This window comes from Amphiura filiformis, unplaced genomic scaffold, assembly GCF_039555335.1.
Source record: "Amphiura filiformis unplaced genomic scaffold, Afil_fr2py scaffold_64, whole genome shotgun sequence".
NCBI lineage: Eukaryota > Metazoa > Echinodermata > Ophiuroidea > Amphilepidida > Amphiuridae > Amphiura > Amphiura filiformis.
In genome coordinates this window covers 523118-544049 of record NW_027305528.1, presented here as the reverse complement: position 1 = coordinate 544049, position 20932 = coordinate 523118, and the positions used below count along the sequence as shown (strand labels likewise).

The 20932-nt window shown below is 35.5% G+C and overlaps 1 protein-coding gene across 1 annotated transcript in view; it reads right to left on the bottom strand.

Moving 5' to 3' along the window:
• The window catches only part of LOC140144577 (uncharacterized), a 30368-nt gene that overhangs the window by 5709 nt on the left and 3727 nt on the right, over positions 1-20932 (bottom strand). The window contains exons 2-9 of the mRNA XM_072166397.1: positions 11169-11320; positions 9029-9150; positions 8355-8487; positions 7117-7187; positions 5415-5620; positions 4321-4417; positions 3417-3569; positions 916-1088 (exon numbers count right to left, since the gene is read on the bottom strand). Of these exons, the coding sequence (XP_072022498.1) occupies positions 916-1088; positions 3417-3569; positions 4321-4417; positions 5415-5620; positions 7117-7187; positions 8355-8487; positions 9029-9150; positions 11169-11320 (1107 nt within the window). The remainder of the gene's footprint in view (positions 1-915; positions 1089-3416; positions 3570-4320; positions 4418-5414; positions 5621-7116; positions 7188-8354; positions 8488-9028; positions 9151-11168; positions 11321-20932) is intronic.

Sequence of the window (20932 nt, the reverse complement as noted above, 5' to 3'; positions counted from 1 at the left end):
ACTAATTGTGACCAGATTTAATTCTCGCTATTCGCAATAAGGCGCCGCCAGCGGTTTGCGATGTAATCGTGATGTATCATGGGAAAATCGTGATGTATCATGGGAAAAGGTCGACATCAAGTCCAGCAATAATCTGAATATTACCATGCTATTACATAGGAACACGTGACAATATTTTTTAGTTTGTCAATATAACGGTATTACACGCAAATCGATAGAGAAAAAATTAATTGTGCACATTTCAAATCACATTATTAAGTATTATTGAGTATCGATTCGCGTGTAACACCTTTTATTTTGACAAACTAAAAAATATTGTCACATGTTCCTATGTAATAGCATGGTAATATTCAGATGCGCGGACTTGATGTCGACCTTTTCCCATGATACATCACGATTACATCGCAAACCGCTGGCGGCGCCTCTTATTGCGTAATAGCGAGAATTATGGGGCCATAGGAGGCATTTTTGACAAATGAATTACTATAATTATTACCTTATAAACATTAGGCTATCATATAGTGAAACCATACTTGGTTCTAATGTCCTGATGTTGTGTGATGTGTATTTTCTTATGTAGTTTATTGAGTTTTTACTCCATAATTTGAGGGTTGTGAGCCAGAAAGCCTCACCTCACAATCACCTGCTGATGAAAATGAGCATAAAGTCGCCAGGGCACTATAGCAAATACAGTCCATTAATCATGACAAAATTCAATAGAAAACAAAAGACATTGTGGAGGAAATATTGATTTTTGAAGAAAAAGCAAGGATCCAAGTTTATGCTCATTTTGTGAGCGCTGGTCATAGTGAGTTACGGCTTTCTGATCTGAACCCTCTATTTTTGCCTTTATCTCAATTTCAAATTTGCCACCTTTGGCCCCCATGAACCAGATCGTGACACAATTAAGCTTACCTGTTTTTGTAGCCTACACAATTGTAAATATACGGACAATGATGATCAAAATGCCTAACACATCGGTTACACGTTCTACAATGTTTGGTTCTTAGCGGCTTCACAATACGGCATGTGTGACATAACCGACTCAGTGGGTTTCTACCTTGCTTCCATTCGTCAAAATGTGCAACCTTAAGAACAAATAATAGAGAGCGATAACATGAGAACAGAGACAAAGAGCAGTATAATCTGAGTTGTTTGGTTCTTAGTGGCTTCACAATGCAGCATGTGTAACAAAACTGAATCAGCAAAGCAAGTTCAGGGCCGTCACTAGAGGGGGGGGTATGGGGGTGTGACACCCCACAATACACAATTTTGTCGGCAAAATTGACCGTTGTCGGCAAAACCATGTGAAAGCTATGTGTGATTGTCGGCAAATTGCAAGAGTCATCTAAAATATTAATGTGTTACAAAATTGTGCTGTTGTTACGTAAGATACTTAATATAGCTATTGTTAATGTGATAGTAGTTACTCATGAGTAAAAAATCATCGAAAAAATTTTTGGCTGTTGAGGAAGGGGAGGAAAAATTGATTTCCATCGGCAAAACATGCCCGAATCATATTTCCGTCGGCAAAACATGCCCAAATCAAAACATGCCCCCCGAATCATATTGGTCTAGCGACGCCCCTGAGCAAGTTTCTACTTTCCAAGCAGCAAAATGTGAAAGTAAATCAAACAAGTAATTGAATGAAAGTATGAGAACAGAGAAATGGAGCAACATATTTAGAGTCGTATTTGGTTCTCAATGTTTCACTGCAACATCATTGACATAAGGCCGTCTTAATTAAATCCCGAGTCTCAAAGCTTGAAATTCAATTTTTTTGTCTTTTTCATTTTTTTTCTACAAAAGGCGAAAATTAAAACTCAAAATTCCTATTTGATTTCAAGTTTTCAGCAAGTTTTGAAGGGTTCAAACACTGAGAACAATCATTTTGTAGCTGTTGACTTTATTTGTCTACTTTTCCAACATTTGCAACAGACATTGGACACTTTCTGCACAAAATGCTTGTCCCAAAGCCTGTACTGACCAAAAAAAAAATGAATAAATATAACCATTTGCATTAAAAAGGCATTTCGTGATCCACAGCATCATTCCCCCCACACACACACTTTTCTCAAAAAAGTTCTTATACTACTGGAAACCTCTGGCTACATAATGTTTATGTACAAAAAATTTCTTGCAGATGAATTTGTTTAGTAAAAATATTGTCAAATTTGAATTACGTTCTGGTACACCAGAATGCAATTGCAACACATTGCCTATGGAGCAGTGCAATACACATAATCATGCTTAACTTGCAAACGCAAAATTGGAATCAACTGAAATTTTGGGAATAAGCTTTTTTCGTGCATATCTACTGATAAATGTCATCAAAAGAGGATGCTAGGATCACAAAATACTCCTTTAAGTTTTCAATTTCTCACAAGCTTTGAGACTCAGGATTTAATTAAAGTGTCCTAATCAATCAACTCTATGGTGGGTTGCTATCTACGGATAAAATGAGAACAAAGAGTTTGGGCTATTCCATTTGAAATCCACACTACCCCTGTGGAAGATTTTGGAAATACCTTCCAAAGGGGAGTATGTTTTTGAAATGTAATTGGTCAGAGTTACTCATTTTGAAACCCATACTCCTCTGTATTATGACTTTACCTATATCTTCTACAACTGGAGTGAGTATTTCAATTGGAAGTTACCTATACTAAAATGCAGCAAACCTTTGATGAGCGCGACTACCGTGATGTTGCAAATTCGGCGCTAACAACGCGTACGGCGCACAGTTCATTCATAAATTTCCACTCGGCAATAACAGATCGCCTCAGCAGCCAATCAGAGACAAGTGCGTGCAACGCAGTAAATACGCGATGTATCCTTACAATACGCGCTCGTCAAAGGTTTACTGCATTTTAGTATAATAGTCTATTATATTCAAAACTTATACTCCCCTGGAAGACTTTAGCTAAATTTTCCACAGGGGTAGTGTGGACTGTAAATAGGATAGCCCATTTCAATCCCATATCTTATTCTAACAAGATAAATGAACAAATCTTAATATTTACCCAGAGCAGCCAGCGCACATAAATGTTGAAAAAAAATCTGGCCGGATTCAAATTGGCGACCTTCCTTTTACTAGCATGACGCTCTTTAACCAATTAAGCCACAGAGGCACACAGGAGAAAAGCGAAATATTTAAATCTATAGGTATTAGGTTAGAATGAATCTTGAGCCACAAGATTTCAAAATTTGACTGTTGGTTCTTCTGTACTACGCTATCTTGCAATCTTAAATCTTCCACTTTTCTCCAGGGTGCTTCTGTGGCTCAATTGGCTAGAGCGTTGTGCTAGTAATACCAAGGTCGGCAGTTCGTATCCGGGGTAAAGATAAAGATTTGTTCATCCTATCAACCCAGAGAACTAAGTATATATTACTATAACAAGATAAATGTTGCTGCTTACCTGCCGTATAGCTCTGTCGTAGTCGTCTGTGTTTTTGGGTAGGAATCCAGGATCTCTCACATAGGCACGGTGCAAATTAAACCACATCATAACATTGAGTAATATAAATACAATATGGAGACCGGGAATCAAAGGATACGTCAGTGGGAAACACTGCAATACAAAGTAAACATGTGAAAGAACAATAATGATTTGCTATCAGACAAAATTTGGACTGTTGGTTCTTCTGTACTACACTATCTTGCAAAAACTTATTGCACTTGCTGACCGCTTGTCCCGATCATCGTCTAAAAAACTAGGTCACAATTTTTTGACCAAAAATGCGAGATGGCAACTGCAAAATGTGAGAAAAGGCTAGATTTATGACCCAAAATTGACGAAAATCAAAAAAAGAAAAAAAAATTGAGGGCAGTATTTTTTTTTTGACTCCATAACCAAAACAAATAGGCGACCGGACTGTCATCAAAAATACACAAATATTGGCCTTAAATCAGCTTAATAAAAGGTCAATATACTGAAAGGTTTGAGCAGGAAATAAAGAATATTACTTGTGTTGTTGCTTGGATGTGCCAGAAAATGGGACTGTTTTTGTAAATTCAGGTTGGAAAATCAGGTCAAACTTAAGCTTTTTTAGTTGCAATGATTGTCGAATTCTGCAACAATTCACCACAGAAATAGATTTTCGTGGTAGAAATGAATCTTTTAAATGTGAGAAAATCACTAAAAAGTTAAATTCATGGCGAGAAATCTGAGATTGTGTTATCTCTCTAAGCCTTCATGTAGCTATACAGCTTGTTCGCCAAATGAGGTACGGATATTATGATGACAATTAGCCAATCAGAACTCCACTTCTTCTTTACTATTATTACAAAATACAACTATATCTTATATAACGTTTTCTTACCTTAAATATATACATAGGATAACCAAATAAGATGACATTGAAGAGCAGAAATAAAAACGGTGCTTTGCTATTTCCTGGTGGGCCAAATACTATTGTCCTGTAACAAACAATATTGTAAAATAAAATTGAATTAAAACAGTTTTCACAAATTCAGATAGAAAAGCCGTTTAACGTCATTTTCAAACTTTTTGCGCTAATGTTAGCTTTTAATTAACACCATACTTTAAAAACCCAGTTTTTTCTGCCTGGCAAAACATGTTTTTGCCAGTTTTTGCCTGGTTTAAACTAGCAACAATGGCAAAAAGCGGCAAAAACTCATATATAGTCAGTCAGATATTAACACAGTAATACAGAAAGCTCATAAACAGTTACATACAACTTTTAATGAATCATATTTTATGTCTCATCATCCAGTCCTTAAGGGGGTACTACACCCTGCTGTGACTTTTTGTGACTATTTTTGCACTTTTCTCAAAAACTAATAACACACTGGTAACAAAAGTTATGTATATTATAGGGGCATGGAATCCAATTACTACAATGGAATTTCAGTGACCCAAGACAAGCGGTTCGTTGTTTATGATAAGAAATGAGGTACCGCTAGGATGTACCTTTCCTATCATGTATACTGAACCGCTTGTCTTGAGTCACTGAAATTTCAGTGTAGTAATTAGATTCCTTGCCCCAATAATATACATAACTTTGGTTATGTGTCTTTTTAGTTTTTGAGAAAAATTTTAAAAAAATTTACCACAGGGGTGTAGTAAGTAACCCCTTAAAATCAAAAACGTTCTGAATTTGATAAACACATTTCAGATAAGTGCACTATGGGCGATGATAATCCATGCCTTTAATTTATATGATGTTTTACTTATAATTACCACACCTGGCCTTATTACACTCAGGATATTATTTTTGCGACCTAATTAACAATTAGGTTCATGATGAAAAAAAGTGAAAAATTTATCACTTTTTTGCCATGTGTTTTTGCCATTTTTCAAATCAGGGAATTTTTCATCCTTGAGTACATTATTTGAATCAGAAAATCATAATAAATATTATAAGTATGATAAAACAAATAACAAATGACATACTTGAAATCTAGATGTGGGATGAGACTTCTCCTCCTATTCAACATCCGATCCAGATAGCCTACGATATCGTTATGGTTACGACCTTTAGCCAGCAAACATGGCGTTTTATGGTTGTTATCCTCTGTGTCTACCTCCACACCATCTTGTTCACATAACATCCGTACTGTGTTAAGATCACCACTGATACACGCTAAATGTAGGGGTGTCTGCACAAAAATAAGACGAGAAAGATTGGAACACAATTGGGTATAAGCTGGCAATGTGCTATTCCAGTTGAAATCCATACAACCCCTGTGGAAGACATGAACTTAATCTCCCACACAGGGGTGTAGATTTCAAATGGAATTGAATACCTGAGTGGAAGAAGGGCCCAATTCCATTTTTTTACAAAAATATGAGCCAAAATCAACTCTCTAAATAGTCTTCCACGTACACTTAATCATGGTTTTCATGGAAGAAAGGCCCAACTCCATTCCACAAATATAGGGTTAAAGAGGAATTTTGTTCATCCATGAAATCTGCTTTTCACTACAATAAACTTTCTTACTAAACATATTACATGAGTTCTACTTGTGCAATTAATGGTGATTACCTAATTTCTGTAGCCATTTGAAAGTCACACTCCCTGTGTGGAAGATTAAGGTCATGCCGTCCACAGGACTCTTAACCTACAGTCAAACACAGTCATCCAAAAAATAATCCTGCCTAAAATCCATTTTATTCAAAATTATTATTATTATTATTATTTAAAAATTTAAATACAAAATTCACATAAAAGCATAAGATACAAATCTTCATTCAAAATTCAAATCAGTTGAAAAATTCACCATATCATAGAATTAAATTTATAAGGTGCAAGTACCTAATTGAGCATCAAACAGATAACTTGTGCATGGATGTTGCATCTGTGGGTTGACAAATATTGACTTAATAGTAGATAAGTAGGAACATTACACATCTAGGCGTTTGCTTAACAGATAAAATGTTATCTGTACAGTTTAATGATTGATTTAGTACTCAAATTACGCTACTTTGATTAATCAGTCACCTACTGTCAATAATATCACTGACCCACATGTAGGGCAAGCCGTTAGGCTGGTTAGTTCTAGGGTAATTCTAAGCAGGCACTTGTGCCAGCCCAACACACCAATCTATAATTATCAGTTCTTGGAATGAGTTGGAATAATAATTGTGTTGTCTGTCCAACACTGTCCTTGAAACCCCCTCCCCCCAAAAAAAAAAAGCAACAACAACAGTGGTGTGTGGGTCGGGGGTAGGACTTGAGTACTACACTTACAATTTAGAAATGTATACCCAATACAGTATGTTATACTACAGGCTACTTCTTTGTTCTGAGGACACTTGTAAGGTTCTTGCATGGTGGGTGTTAAGTCCTCGGAAAATTGGTGGGCTTGCAAATTGTTTTGCCAATTACTTCATTTTATTTTCGGGGGTAATTAATATTCTATATGTGATATGTGCCTGGATTATCAATAAATCAAATCAAATTAAAACAAATTTAAGTCCTATGACATACATAAAACAAATGCATACACACCTACCCTCTTGTATGACCCCCAAGTTTGGAGTTTCACACACAAACATTCGAATCATGGGAGTTTTTCACACACACACATCTGCACACCCTGGCACCCCCCCCACCCCCCCCCCTGTACACTGTACACATGACTGAAATACATACCTGTCCAAAATTGTCTTTCTGTCTTGGGTTAAAGCCAGAGTATATAAGTAACCTGGTCAACTCACATTTTCCTTGGAAAGAACAAAAAAATAATTCACATAATAATAATACCATTCAGTTGCGCAATCTTCTCCTATTTAAAGCAAGTAATGTGTACTAAGAGAGCAGGGTTAGCCTTAGTTGTTTCCTATCTGTGTCTGGGACTCACTAAAACAATGCGGATGCACTAATGGCATTGGTGACAAGGTTTACTTTAACGCACAAATCTCTCATATTTAGGCATTCACACACTTTTCGTACCCCTCCAAATATAAAGTACAAAGTCTACCACATACAAACTCCATAACCGGTAACATTGTAGATGCCCGGTTCCACCTGATTTTGACAGAACCGGTCACATAGTGACTGGACAAGACAAATCAGCCGTAAAGTCGGCCCCTGGTCAATTTTGTTTTATTTCATGTTTAGAAAATATATATCATATTAGCTTTAAAATGGTATATCATTTGACTTCAAACGATATCCAGAAGCGGGGTTATGGTTTGTTGAACTCTGTTCCTTCAACAAAATTGTACCTTTTTTCTGTTCTACATGTGTCTCTTTTTCCACATTTCTGGTCATTTCAAATCATCCCCAAGTCAACAAGAATGTCTTCTCGTTGTTAATTGTTGGTTATACATACCTAGACAAAATACAATGCTTTGTTATCCACCACTTGAACAGGATTTAGCCAAAGCAAACAAAGAAAAGAACTTTTTAAGGATTCTATAGAAATAGGTAGAATAGAAGCTTATTATCTTCTTCGGCAATAGGATTATTGATTGGTTTAAACAGTGATGAGATACTTGTCGCACGGAATTGTGATACCTATGAATACGACCTTCACACACATTTTACACTGTAACTCAGAATACAATTTGCAGAGTTTACGGCTCATTCGTAGTGTCCACTCACATATGTGCCCATCCACCACAAACTGGTCGTTTTGAGATACAATCAAAACAGTATATGGATTTCTATGTAAAGTATATAAGGAATTTGACCTTTGATGAACCATAAGTTCACTTCCAGATGTCCGATGAAGCTGGTTGAGGTGTCATTTTGAAGCTAAAAGTGCATTCATTCAAAATCCGCAATAAACTGAAAATGATCCAGAGCCGACTTTACTACCACTTCGTGGTGGATGGTCACATATATGATACTCTATTACCACTCAGGATACTCTGTTGTATACATACCTTTGAATGCTGCCCAGTGTAACGCATTGTCCCCCTCCCTATCAGTCAGTTGCAGTCTTGCCCCCTTCCCCATTAGGTACCCAGATAGCATTGTTTGACCATACTGACAGGCAATAATCAGTGGTGAACAACCCTGTAAGAGGAGAAAGATATTTATAATAATTTTAAAAATGTTGTTGCTTATAATCATATAATAATAATCCTAATTAATGCCAATGATGCTACATGTACCAGTATGTATAATGTTTTGTCTTTGTCAAGAGGGCTTTTGTTAAGGGTTTTAATCTTTCCTTCATTTTACAAGTTTCCATCCATTAAAAATATCACTGGCATTTCTATGGTGCCAATTATTGTAATAATTTTATATGATTACATTTTCCAGATTAAATAGCTCCAAAACAAACAATTAATTTTGTTTGGCCTTGGTTAACTAAAAACAAAAGAATAAGACTACACATGTGGATATTGTTGTATGATCGGTCTATTCCAAAATGCCCGTCAAAAGATGGGTGGATGGGTTTCAATACACCTTGGTTGAAACTTAAGTCTTTCACACAGAGAGTGTGAATTTCAAATGGGGTTATCTGAATGGGGGCCTCCATATGTAATCTACACCCCCTGTGTGTGAGATTAAAGTCTAGTCTCCCACAGGGGGTGTATGGATATCAACTTACCTTATTGTCTACAGTATCAATAGGAACACCAGCTTGTAGGAGAATATCTACTACTGCTATATGACCATTAACGCAAGCCCAATGGATTGGTCTCGGACCAAGATCATTTTTACTCTGCTGATCTGTTTATGAAAGTACAACATTAGGCAATATATTAATATACAATTTCCATCAAATTATTTTATTATTCTTTTCCCAAAATGCTGAAGTAATAACTGCTGGGAAGGGTCTCTGTCCATTTAAGCTTAAATAACAAGGTTAAGGGTAGATGCGGTATTGTTGGTCGAAGCAGCCAAAAAAATTGATTTTTATTGTCTAAATCAATATATTATTGAAAAATAACACTTTGATGTTTTGCAAAAGTTCATTATACAAATCATATACTTTGAAAACTTGCTTAATTTATCGTTGTAAATAAGTTATGTACATTTTACAAAAGTGTTGTTGTTTCAGCCCTCTTTACAACATAACTCAAGAACCACAGGGCCTACAAAATATTTCTGTGATATTTGAATTCTTCTACACGCTTTCGCAAGGAAATGAGCAATGCAATTTTGCCAAAGCTCACTACCATTCGCAAGATGTTGTGAACTACCAAATCGCAACACTTTAAAATAGTGTATTACCTTTTAAGTGAAAGAAACCCCACTGGCTATTTTGGTCGTTTAACATGGAGTTCTATGGCGGACATGACTTTATGTCAGAATTGCTCTGTTGTCCTACAAACACAACAAATTTGGCCAATTCCATTTGTTGGGACATGTGTAAACATTAGAAATAAAAAAAAAAAAATCAGGTGTGAAAAAAATTAACTAATTTCATATTATAAGATTGTACATTATGGCTTTAATGAGGTACATGAACATACACTGAAACAAACGCTTGTTCAAGCTATTGATCTGATCCAGGGGTAGCGCTGGAACAAAACACTCTGGAACTTGCAGAAAATTAAAAAATAGGGGGTCCGTAATAGAGTTTGCTGAGTCAGAGTTGCACAAATGCAGCATTAAGGTGGTACGAAAGGCAAAATCAAGTTGCTCTGATTGAGATTAAAATAGACTTGTTGCAGAGAGATATGCAAAATAATCTTAATTCCAAAATTTGAGCTAAATCGGACAAACGGTTTTTGAGATATTGCTGTTGAAAGATTCTTTGTATTCTATTGTTTTTGCCAATATATTGATGAAGTTAATGAGGAAAATTGGCAAAATGTGCTCATAATATTAATATTTGCCAATATTTTCCCAATATTTTATGAATAAACCTTCATACTACTTTTACCTTTAAAATTTTGACCTGAAACTTTGCCAATGTGTCTCTATGACCTAAACCTTTAACATGTGATTTTCCGCCCATCTAATTTGCATATTTGCATAATTAATTAGCTTTAAGTATAATGCTAATTAATTATGCAAATATGCAAATTAGAATGGAAAATCACATGTTAATGTTTTAGGCCATAGAAACACATTGGCAAAGTTTCATGTCAAAATCATATAAAATAAAAATAGTGTGAAGGTTTATTCATAAGATATTGGTATAATATTGGCAAACATGAATATTCATGAGCACATTATGCCAATTTTCCTCATTAACTTCATCAATATATTGGCAAAAACAATAGAATACAAAGAAACTAAAAACATGTATATCTTGACAACCGTATGTCCGATTTCCTTCAAACAAAAACTATTTTGCTCAGTGTATTTAGCTTAACTTATTCAATCTATTCAAATGGTTCTAAATTCAGTTTCTGTTTTCCAGAAACATCGTTTCGAACCCCCTTAATAGTATGTCTGCTGTAGCGCTAGATTGAAAAACTGGGTGTCTGTAAAAACCCCTGAACTTGCAGAAAATTTAAACATAGGGGGTCCGAACTGTATTTTGGTGAATCCGGGCCCCCGAAATGCAGCCTAGCGCTACCACTGATCTGACCTTATTTGAAACAATTCAACTGGGTCAGATTTGCAGACATTTTGTTTTAATCATGTTTCAAGTTCATTTTAATAATCAATAATAATGGCATGAAATATTCAAACATTTCTGCATCTACATGCCCTTTAAACAGAAGCATTTTCTGATGTTAGTCACAATGAAAAATGCACATGTATGCGCCAATACTGGTCCTCATCAGACTTACCAAGGGGTACTTTGTATTGCACCATCAGACGGATAATGTTAGTATGGCCTCCCAACGCAGCCCAATGTACTGGGGTATGACCTTTGTCATCATGGTCTTGTAGCAGCCCAGGACCTTCATCTTCTACCAACTCTTGAACTCGTATAAGAAACCTACAAAGAAGAAAGCAGATACAATGTTTATAAGGTGAGAAAAATGATTTGAATGATGTTACTGTGAGAAGATATTGAGGAAAGTATTTGTCATATCTATAATACAAACTTGTGAAAGTCTCTGCACTTTCCTGTAAAATTGATTTTATTTAGCCTATGAGTCCGTAGGCAGATGCGGTTCAACACAGATTAAGTGTCATCTCATGAGGTTTACCCATCGCCGTAAGATCACCGATTAGAGGTTAATGACTGTGCATCAGTTGTTTTGAGGGTATTGTGAAATATCTAAACATTGTGCTTTGCAACCAAGGAATATCCCTCGGGGTGCAGCCCGAGGGATATTCCGAGGTCCAAAGCACAATGTTTAGATATTTCACAATACCCAAAAAATAACTGATACAAAGTCATTAACCAAAGTCATTCATAACCATCACTTTTGACTTTTTTAAATTATTTATGTCACATTTTCTTGTTTTAATTTGAAAACAGAACACAATTTTAACTTTATCTGTCATTTTCCCTGTAAAAAAGCGAATATCCCATCAAGGAAATACCACTAGCGACCAATCACACTAGCTACGTCACCGGACGCGGTCATTATACTTTTTTAATGACCTGCATAAATTTGCGTCCGCGTATCTAAAAGTTATTATCTGTGATTGAATATTTTTGATGCAAAATGACAATTTTCAGACCCCTCAGACCCCCCGTCCGAATAAGTTTTTTGACGGCGCCTTCTCATTTTTTTTTTTGCCGATTTCAATAAAAAAGGTGTCAAAAGGCTCAGGAGATAATCCTGCATCAAATAAGCTTGAGCTCAAAGGAATCTGAAACATCACCCTTTTTTTACCCCTCTATAACCTACCCCTATTTATAAGCTGCTCATGTGTGTCAGTGTGCTTTAGGCTTTTGAAACTTGATGTTGAGTTTAGCGTCCCATTTTTTTCAGCTCATAATGAGGCAACTATTTCATTATTCAATATTCATTATTCATTATTTTCAAGGTTTCATTATAAGCGGCCTTTTACCAATGCTTATGCGCTTTTGTTCATTCTAATTGGGTATCGCCAGTCGCAATATAATGTCACAAACACACATATAAACATTTATAAAAGTATTTATCTTGCTTTTTGTTTTTCAAGTTTTAAAACAAACTAAATGTATTCCGAAGTATACCATGCCAGTCTTCTTCACTCCAATTTGTAACCTCTCCGTATACATTTGAGGATAGGGGAAATGGGATTGGGGTGGGGGGGTTGACTCATTAAATACAAAAATAACAATCATGCAGAACATTATGATATAAATTTTTTTCACCAATTTGTCAAAACTAGTCTTTCCTAGTTAAATTATTTACAACATCAACAATCTGGTAAAAACATTTTGGCTAGGTTGATTTCTAGTCTACTCTGGTATCCCAAAGGTATAATTGAAATAATTGGATAGAGCAAGGGTCAAAAACCTGTATATTTTTAATGCTAAAATATTTAGATTGATTCATCAAATAGTTCTCAAGGCTTTATACTTTTTGAAAGGTTCAAAAAAAAAAAAAAAAGGGGTTTAAAAATTTTGCAGAACAAATTTTCTTTCTGGTTTAGTAGTAATTTGCAAAATAATGAATTATTTTCAGATTTTACATCTCAAACGCGGCACTAGACTTCTCCGTTAACCATTAACTACACCGTACACAACTGTCTGTGGTATTTGCGGCGCTTTTGTGTTGACGCGAAAGTTAATTTCTCATCAAACATCTAGCGCGTCTTGTACTATACCATGCTTAGTACTTGAGGTTAATGGACTGATAAACAAGTATGCTTGACAGTGTGCTTTTAGAGAGCAAAGTCCCGGGGTAAAGTTCTGCTTGAAATTCAAAGTCCATAGTCGGATTTTCGGGGTTCGCTATCAATAAACTGGTAAATTCCAAAATCAGAATTGTTCAGTATTAAAGTGAGCCATTATAATTATGCAAGATGTTGCATTCAATTACTTTTATTGTCACTAATCATCTGATATTTTTAACTCTTTATGACCATTTTACTATTGAATACTTTAATTTTAATAAACATCAGTATAATTTTGAGTTCAACGAAATGGGTTCATCATGACTAATAATAACACATTTTTAATCAAATTCGACTATGGCATAGTCTAACGAGGCACATAACACGGGCGGTGGATGCTAAACTCAGAAACAAGTTTCAAGTGCCTTATCATGAGATGATCTGAGACTATGCTGTTTTATTTTGCAATTGGCGATCCTGACTTTTAGACCACCCGAGCTATAGAGGTTGAATTGTGCATAGTATGCATGACGTATCACGGTATCATACCATAACTATGGCGGACTACTCAAATGCATTAAACAAAACCATGATTGCAATCTACCGCGACAGTTCGTCTCACACACATAACAAATGCACTACGATCAAATAGGTTGATGACAACATTTAATTGAATGGACTACTACACTGTGCCATGGTGAAGGACACCAGTTCAAATCCTTTGTTTGTATAAAATAAAAGCATGCAGGGCCTCTATATGTGTACATCCATATCAAAACGATGCACTTGTCGGCTGCTACGTGTGTCTCTTTACATAATGGTTTGGAATAAATACTAGACTCATCTCAAGTAGTGGAGGTCACTTCAAATCATCCCCAAGTCACATGGTTTTAGGAATAGAACATTAAAACCATGTGATGTGGGGATGATTTGAAGCGACCTCCACTTGTCTGGTATTTATTCCTAGCTATGTGAAATGAGACACATGTATTGGTGTACCAGCCGACAAGTTTTGATATAATGGATACACTGCATAAGATTAAAATTGCTAATTTATCAAATTAAACCATCTATTCTCAACAAGGTTAAACTTGTTTTCAACTGTGTACATATACAAACATACCTTTATTCTGTCGGACAAGCTTTATTTTGTTCCAAAATTCATGTTTTTATAGCTATTTTTGATGTAAAAGAGCTTGATGCAAAACCGGTCATACCACCTCCACACTTTCGTGTAGCGCGAGCACATGATGAGGTAATTTACGGCAGCAAATCATATATTTTCAAGCATGTTTGACATCTTTTTACTGCGTTAAGGGGGTACTACACCCCTCGATAAATTTGTGTCTATTTTTGCATTTTTCTCAAAAACTAATAACACAGTGGGAACAAAAGTTATGTATTTTATAGTGACCCAAGACAAGCGGTTTGTTATTTATGATAAGAAACAAGGTACCGCTAGGATGTACCTCATTTCCGGCCATCATATATACTGAACCGCTTGTCTTGAGTCACTGACATTTCAGTGTAGTAATTGGATTCCTTGCCCCAATAATATACATAACTTTTGTTACCAGTGTGTTATTATTTTTTGAGAAGAATGCAAAAATAGTCACAAATTTACCACAGGGGTGTAGTACCCCCTTAAGCAATTCTGCATTTATTCAAGATGGCGAATTTCTCAAAATATGTGATCTATTTTTCTGAAAAAATTCCCATATTTCCCTTTATTTTCTGAAACTTTTCACTCATCTGGTCATCTATTCTTGTGATGGAAACTCCCTAGAAAAATGGCCAATTTCACTTGTTTTCAAAAAGTTTAGTCTTAAATATATAGCGAGGGTAGGCCTACATGTAGTCTAAAAGTCAGGATCGCTATTCGCCATGCAATTGATGGCCGATGCATTTAAATGCCGAATGTTTTTGACAAAGTCAATCTTTTTGACAAGATGTAACTTTGCTACGGAAAGCGCGTTACAAGCACTGATTTTGATCATTTGTTTTCCTTTTCACTAAAATTGATACATCTAAAACTGTATCTCACACCAGCAAAACTATACATTTTTGGAAAGCTTATGTTCCAAGGAATCCAACAATGCAAAATTGAAGTTGGTATACAGGGTGCATAAGAAAATATATAGGGTGATATCATGAAAAAAATTAATTTTACTAGTAAATTTATTTATTGCATTTGCTACTGATATGGAATACCTCAAATGAAATCTAATTTTGTGACAGGCCACACTATGAGCTTTTTTAAAATGTTTACTTTTGCTATGTTATGATTGACCAAAGTGGTGATACAGGGTGCAAAAATATACGCAATTTCATGCACAAAATGTCGATTACATTTTTGAAAATATTTTCTTTAGAGTGTATCCTACATTTATTTTAACTGCATATTTAGATTCCTGGGGTAGAACTCTTTCCAAAAATGTATACTTTTCCTATCTTAGGGTGTATAATTCTCAAGATACAACAATTGAAAGCCAAAACGCATGTTGTGACTGAAAATTTTGGCATAAATGTGTGTAAGTGAATAGGAAAAAATTGTGGTTCTTGCGACTTGCAGTTCTCAGTGAATACTTGTAAACACGATTAGATAAAAATTAATAGCTGAATATGAATAATGAATAAACAAGCTTTCATTTGAGGTATGATTTTCATGTATAGCACACAATTTGACAATGATATAATTAAAATTCAAAAAGATATCATGTCTTCAAAGCATTTGCCATAGAGATTGTACATACTCCTCTACCACTTATCCTCTACCACTTATCCACCAGGTTTACCTTCGTTAACATTTTAATATTTTTCACTATTAAATTAAACAAATTTGAATTCCAAATTGAGAAACATATTTGAAAATTAGAATAATCAAGCTGTATAATGAGCCAAAACTTGATGCAATTGGACCAAGAATAGCTTTGTGACAACAAGTTAAATCAGAAAGGGGAGAGAAAAATGTAACGCCACCAGGTATTTTGTGGTGTATTTTGTGGTCCCACCATAAGACACATGACCACCTAGAATATTTTCTCAATTTGAATTTTATCCTTTCTAGGTATGACTGCTTTTACCGTAAAATTTGCGTCAATTCCCGATGTCATGATATGTGCGCCACATGTTTAGGCTCCGCGATTGGCGATTACATAGACGAGACGAGAGCAGACTTGTAGTACCCGTACCCGTACTCGTACCCGTACTCGAGTCCCAATTTCCGTACCCGTACCCATACCCCCGTACCCGTACCCGTACTCATGCCTTATTTTGACTTCGGACCCGTACTGCACGTACTCATGGACTGGGACCTGTACCCGCATTCGTGCGTACTCATGGACTGGGACCTGTACCTGCACCGTACTCATGGCTTCGGACCCGCACCTGCACTTATGGACTGGGACCCGTACCCGTACTCATGTCCCGGGACCCGTAACCGTACGGGTACCATACAGTACATGGCTAAATGTAGGGATGACCAATGAACCATCAACTTGATTAGAACACTCCCATAGACATGCAGGGAGCTCAACTGTGCACTGCTTGCACATACATTTCTAAATTGATCTCATTCTTTTATTTTTCAATATTTTTCTGTAAAATTTGGGGACGTTACTGCCAATTATATTTTGTAACTATCTTGCAAATTACAGCAACATAACTTATTTTGTTTTTCTGTAAGTGCGAGTCAAAATTGGTCCATCGCCACAGTGCGCTTAATTGCCAGTGGCTGAGTTTAGCACTGCTCAAGAATGGCACAAAATATTCAAATCAGTAAGATCAGGTGAAAAACGTGGCCTACTGAGCTGTAATTTGGCAGAGTTGCCAGTAATACCTCTATCATACCCTCTGTAAAAAGGTTAAAAAATTGAACAAATAGATCTCGAGTTACAAATTAAATCACCAGCTTCCCTTTGGAATTTTTATATTCCTTTCAAATCATGTTAAGAAGACACCTTTCTGAACATAAATGTGAAGTTTCGTGCTCATTCGATGTATTGTTCACCTGATCTTAACCCTAAACGTTTTCTTATATTTAGGCCTATAATATCTACAACTTGCTGCTGGCTATACCTTGTTTAGGACTTTCAAAAGAAGTACCTGAATGTGCAACCATAACTGTTTCAAAATAGCCCGCGATAGTCATGCAGGTAACTCCGAGGTCAAGCATTGAATTGGTTTGAACAAAGATACTCATAATGTATTGAGTGCTACTTTGGTTTGAATGAGGAATACTACAGGAATACACATGAGCATGATGAGGATAATCTCTATTGTTGTGAATGAGTCAATGACCTTCAAAACTTAAGATTTTGTTTACATACACCTACTAATTGGTCATATTAAACCCAATAACATTGAAATTCTTGGTTGTGAAAAAAAAGTTCACCTACTTAGTGCAATTTTGATTTTGTGCCATATCGGCTATCTTGGATGATTTTTGGCAAATGTCCTCTAAATGCATGATTTCAATGCCTTGGTTTGAAAAAATAAGTTATGCCAGTGACTAGTTAAGTGCCATTTCATAATCAACCCCTTTGATACTTTCACAATATGCTTGTTTCATGTTTGCAAATATGTTAAAATAAAGAAATATATAAAGGTAAATATATGCTTATGCCAATTTTGCTCCCAACTGCTATTTTTGGACCTTGTCATTTTATTTTGTTCCAATGACCGGTCAGAATGGGAAACTTTGATAATTCATAATTGAAAAGTTTTTGACCGATTTTGACCATTTAACCACCAAAATACTTCTGTTGATTAGTTCTACTCAGAAAACAATCTTTTGTAGCAATATGGTCAACATGAAATTTTGATGGTTATCCCTACTAAATGCATGCAGGAAAGTGAGAGTCAGAGTAGATCTACTCTCACTTCCCACTCATGAATCTCACTGCACTGCTATGAGTCCTATGATCATAATCAAAAGCAAATCTAGGTTACATGGGATGGGGATTGGTGGGGAGTAACACATTGAGCCAGATAGCAAGTGCCCTAAATTTTAGCCTGGCCCAGGGCCATGAAAAAGGTAAATATGGCCCTGGCTACACAAAATGTGTATGCTACATACAACCTACATTAGCTTACATTGTGAGTTGTGACAGCCTCCAGCCTGATGTGCACACTTTATGCCACCCATACATGTATTACAATACTACATGTTGCATTCACCATGTTCACAATCTGACTGATACAGAAAATAAGCAGCAAACTGGAAAAACATTTCAAGAAATTGTCTTTTGTGGTGAATTTCAAGTTATCGTTCATAGCTTTTATTCATTATTTTAATATTCCCCATCCTAATACACTCCCTACATGCACAAGTGCACACATGAAGAACTACACTGATAATGTGACTGGTGTGAGCAGTGAACACTTTCCTCCATGCACATGTACTTGGGATAGTGCATCTGAGTCACATGAATAGAAGAGTTCCTTCACCGCACCTGTAAACACTGAGAAATTTAGGATTTATAGGAGCTTATAGGCAAAGTATTAATAAATCTTGGATATAATTATCCTGATGTACATAATTAATGATAATATTAAGGGATCTAAAATGAGCGTTTATTGCGTTTCGATAGTATTTTTTGTGGCACATGAGAGCACCTCAGACCTATCGATTGCATTCTGAATCTGAAGCATGTCTTTCTGATATCAAATAATTTTCATTTTTGAAAATCACAATATATCTGAATTTTATGACAAATTATAAAAATTTGATATTTTTGAATTTTTGATATATAACAGTCCTCGAAGTAAATTATATAAATCTAATGATATATTCTTAAAGTGTATGTAGCAGGAGGAAAAGCCGACGGTCAATTGAAAATTTTGACCTTTCATATTGAAGATATGGATTTTTTCCCAAAAAGACCTTATTTTTTTTGGTGTTTTGGGAAAAAAAATCCATATCTTCAATACGAAAGGTCAAAATTTTCAATTGATCGTCGGCTTTTCAACCCACCTACATACACTTTAAGTAGAAATCATCAGATTTATAAAGTTTACTTCAAGTACTGTTTTATATCAAAAATATCAATTTTAATGATTTGCCATAAAATGTGTATTAAATTGCTAATTTCAAAATTCAAAATTATTTGATATCAGAATGACATTCTTCGTATTCAGAATGCAATTCGATATGTCTGATGTGCTCTAATGTCCCAAAATAAATACTGTCCAAACGCTCATACCCCAGCCCTTAAGCTAATGGATAATCTGGTGTGTGCCTGGGATGTGTGGATGTGCATGAAAGGCTCCACTTATTTGGAAAATTGACAATTAATTAAAAGTCTACAAATTTTTGATCAAATTTGAGATCCAATTGACCTTTTGAGATTGATACTACTAAATGTATGTTGGAATAAGTATTCTAGTGCAGTCTGTGTGTCTATTCATACAAAGACATAGTTGTTTTCATTTGCATGAATTTTGCATCCCAAAATATGTCACCTTTAAGTAGGGTGGCCACAATGCTAGCTATACTAAAATGCAGCAAACCTTTTACGAGCGCGACTACCGTGATGTTGCAAATTTGGCGCTAACAACGCGTACGGCGCACAGTTCATTCATAAATTTCCACTCAGCAACAATATATCGCCTTAGCAGCCAATCAGAGACAAGTGCGTTCAACGCAGTATATACGCGATGTATCCTTACAATACGCGCTCGTCTAAGGTTTTCTGCATTTTAGTATATTGTGTGTACCCCTGCCTATACACAAATGCATGGTGGAAATTGTAACAGATTCTGCAGCAGTTGGAAAACTTTTGGGCATTTTGAATTCCATATAATTTGTCTCCTAGTAACTTCTGTGCAAACCCGACTACCTAATTAGATAGAAAATTTTCTGCTCGTAATGAAGGTGAATATAGCATTTTTGTACGGTCACGCATAAAAAGTTACGCACAAAATAAATTTTTGTCATCAAATAAAACTGTTTTCCCAAAGATGTACAATTATGCTATATACAATCTAGACCCTCAGAGCAAAATCCTGTGCAAAAATCAGATAATTTGGTTGTGTAGTTTAGGAAATACAGGCCTTTGAAGGTCATAATTTGCACATAATAGCGCCCTCAATGGTGAAAATCACACATATTTACCTTAAAAGTCCTGGCAAAAGAGTTATTTTTTTTGTGATTTCAGCCATTTTAAAAATGTTGTAAAGAAGCAAATATAGCAATTATGACCCAGGATTTTTAATATTTGCATTTAAAATGAACATTTAAAAATAAACAAAAACAATACATCTCATGCCTTCTTTGACTTTATTCCCACAATTATCGCTTCATGAATATGCAAATTTATGACAAAATCAGGATTTTCCTAAACAGTCAGTCGTGAGCACGGTCGCTAATGAGCTGAATCGGCTAGTTGTGAAATGAGGATCTCGAAGAATCTCATGGTTTCTCGCCGCAATCCGTGTACAATAATTTAGACAAAAACACGCTCAGCACTGGCTGACCTGAAAGGATAGGTATATACTGTCATCTGTTTTATGAAAACATTTCAAAATTGCTTCCAAATTGCTAAGGAGGCATGTACATTTAATTCTGTGACAAAAAACGAGACCAAGTTTGCTTTATTTTTGTTGTTTTTGATCATTTAAATGACACTAACTTTTTGTTCAATTTTTCCAAATTGAAAACCTTAGGCGACATTCGCTCTACCTCCCATCCGATTTACCTAATCATGAACTTTTTTACTTCATTTTCACGTAGTTCACATAATTCCGCTTCGCTTGGTATATTTATAGGTATGTGTTATTTTGTTTAAGTGTCTAAATTGTTCTTTTAAATTTTTGTAAATATGCGAATTTT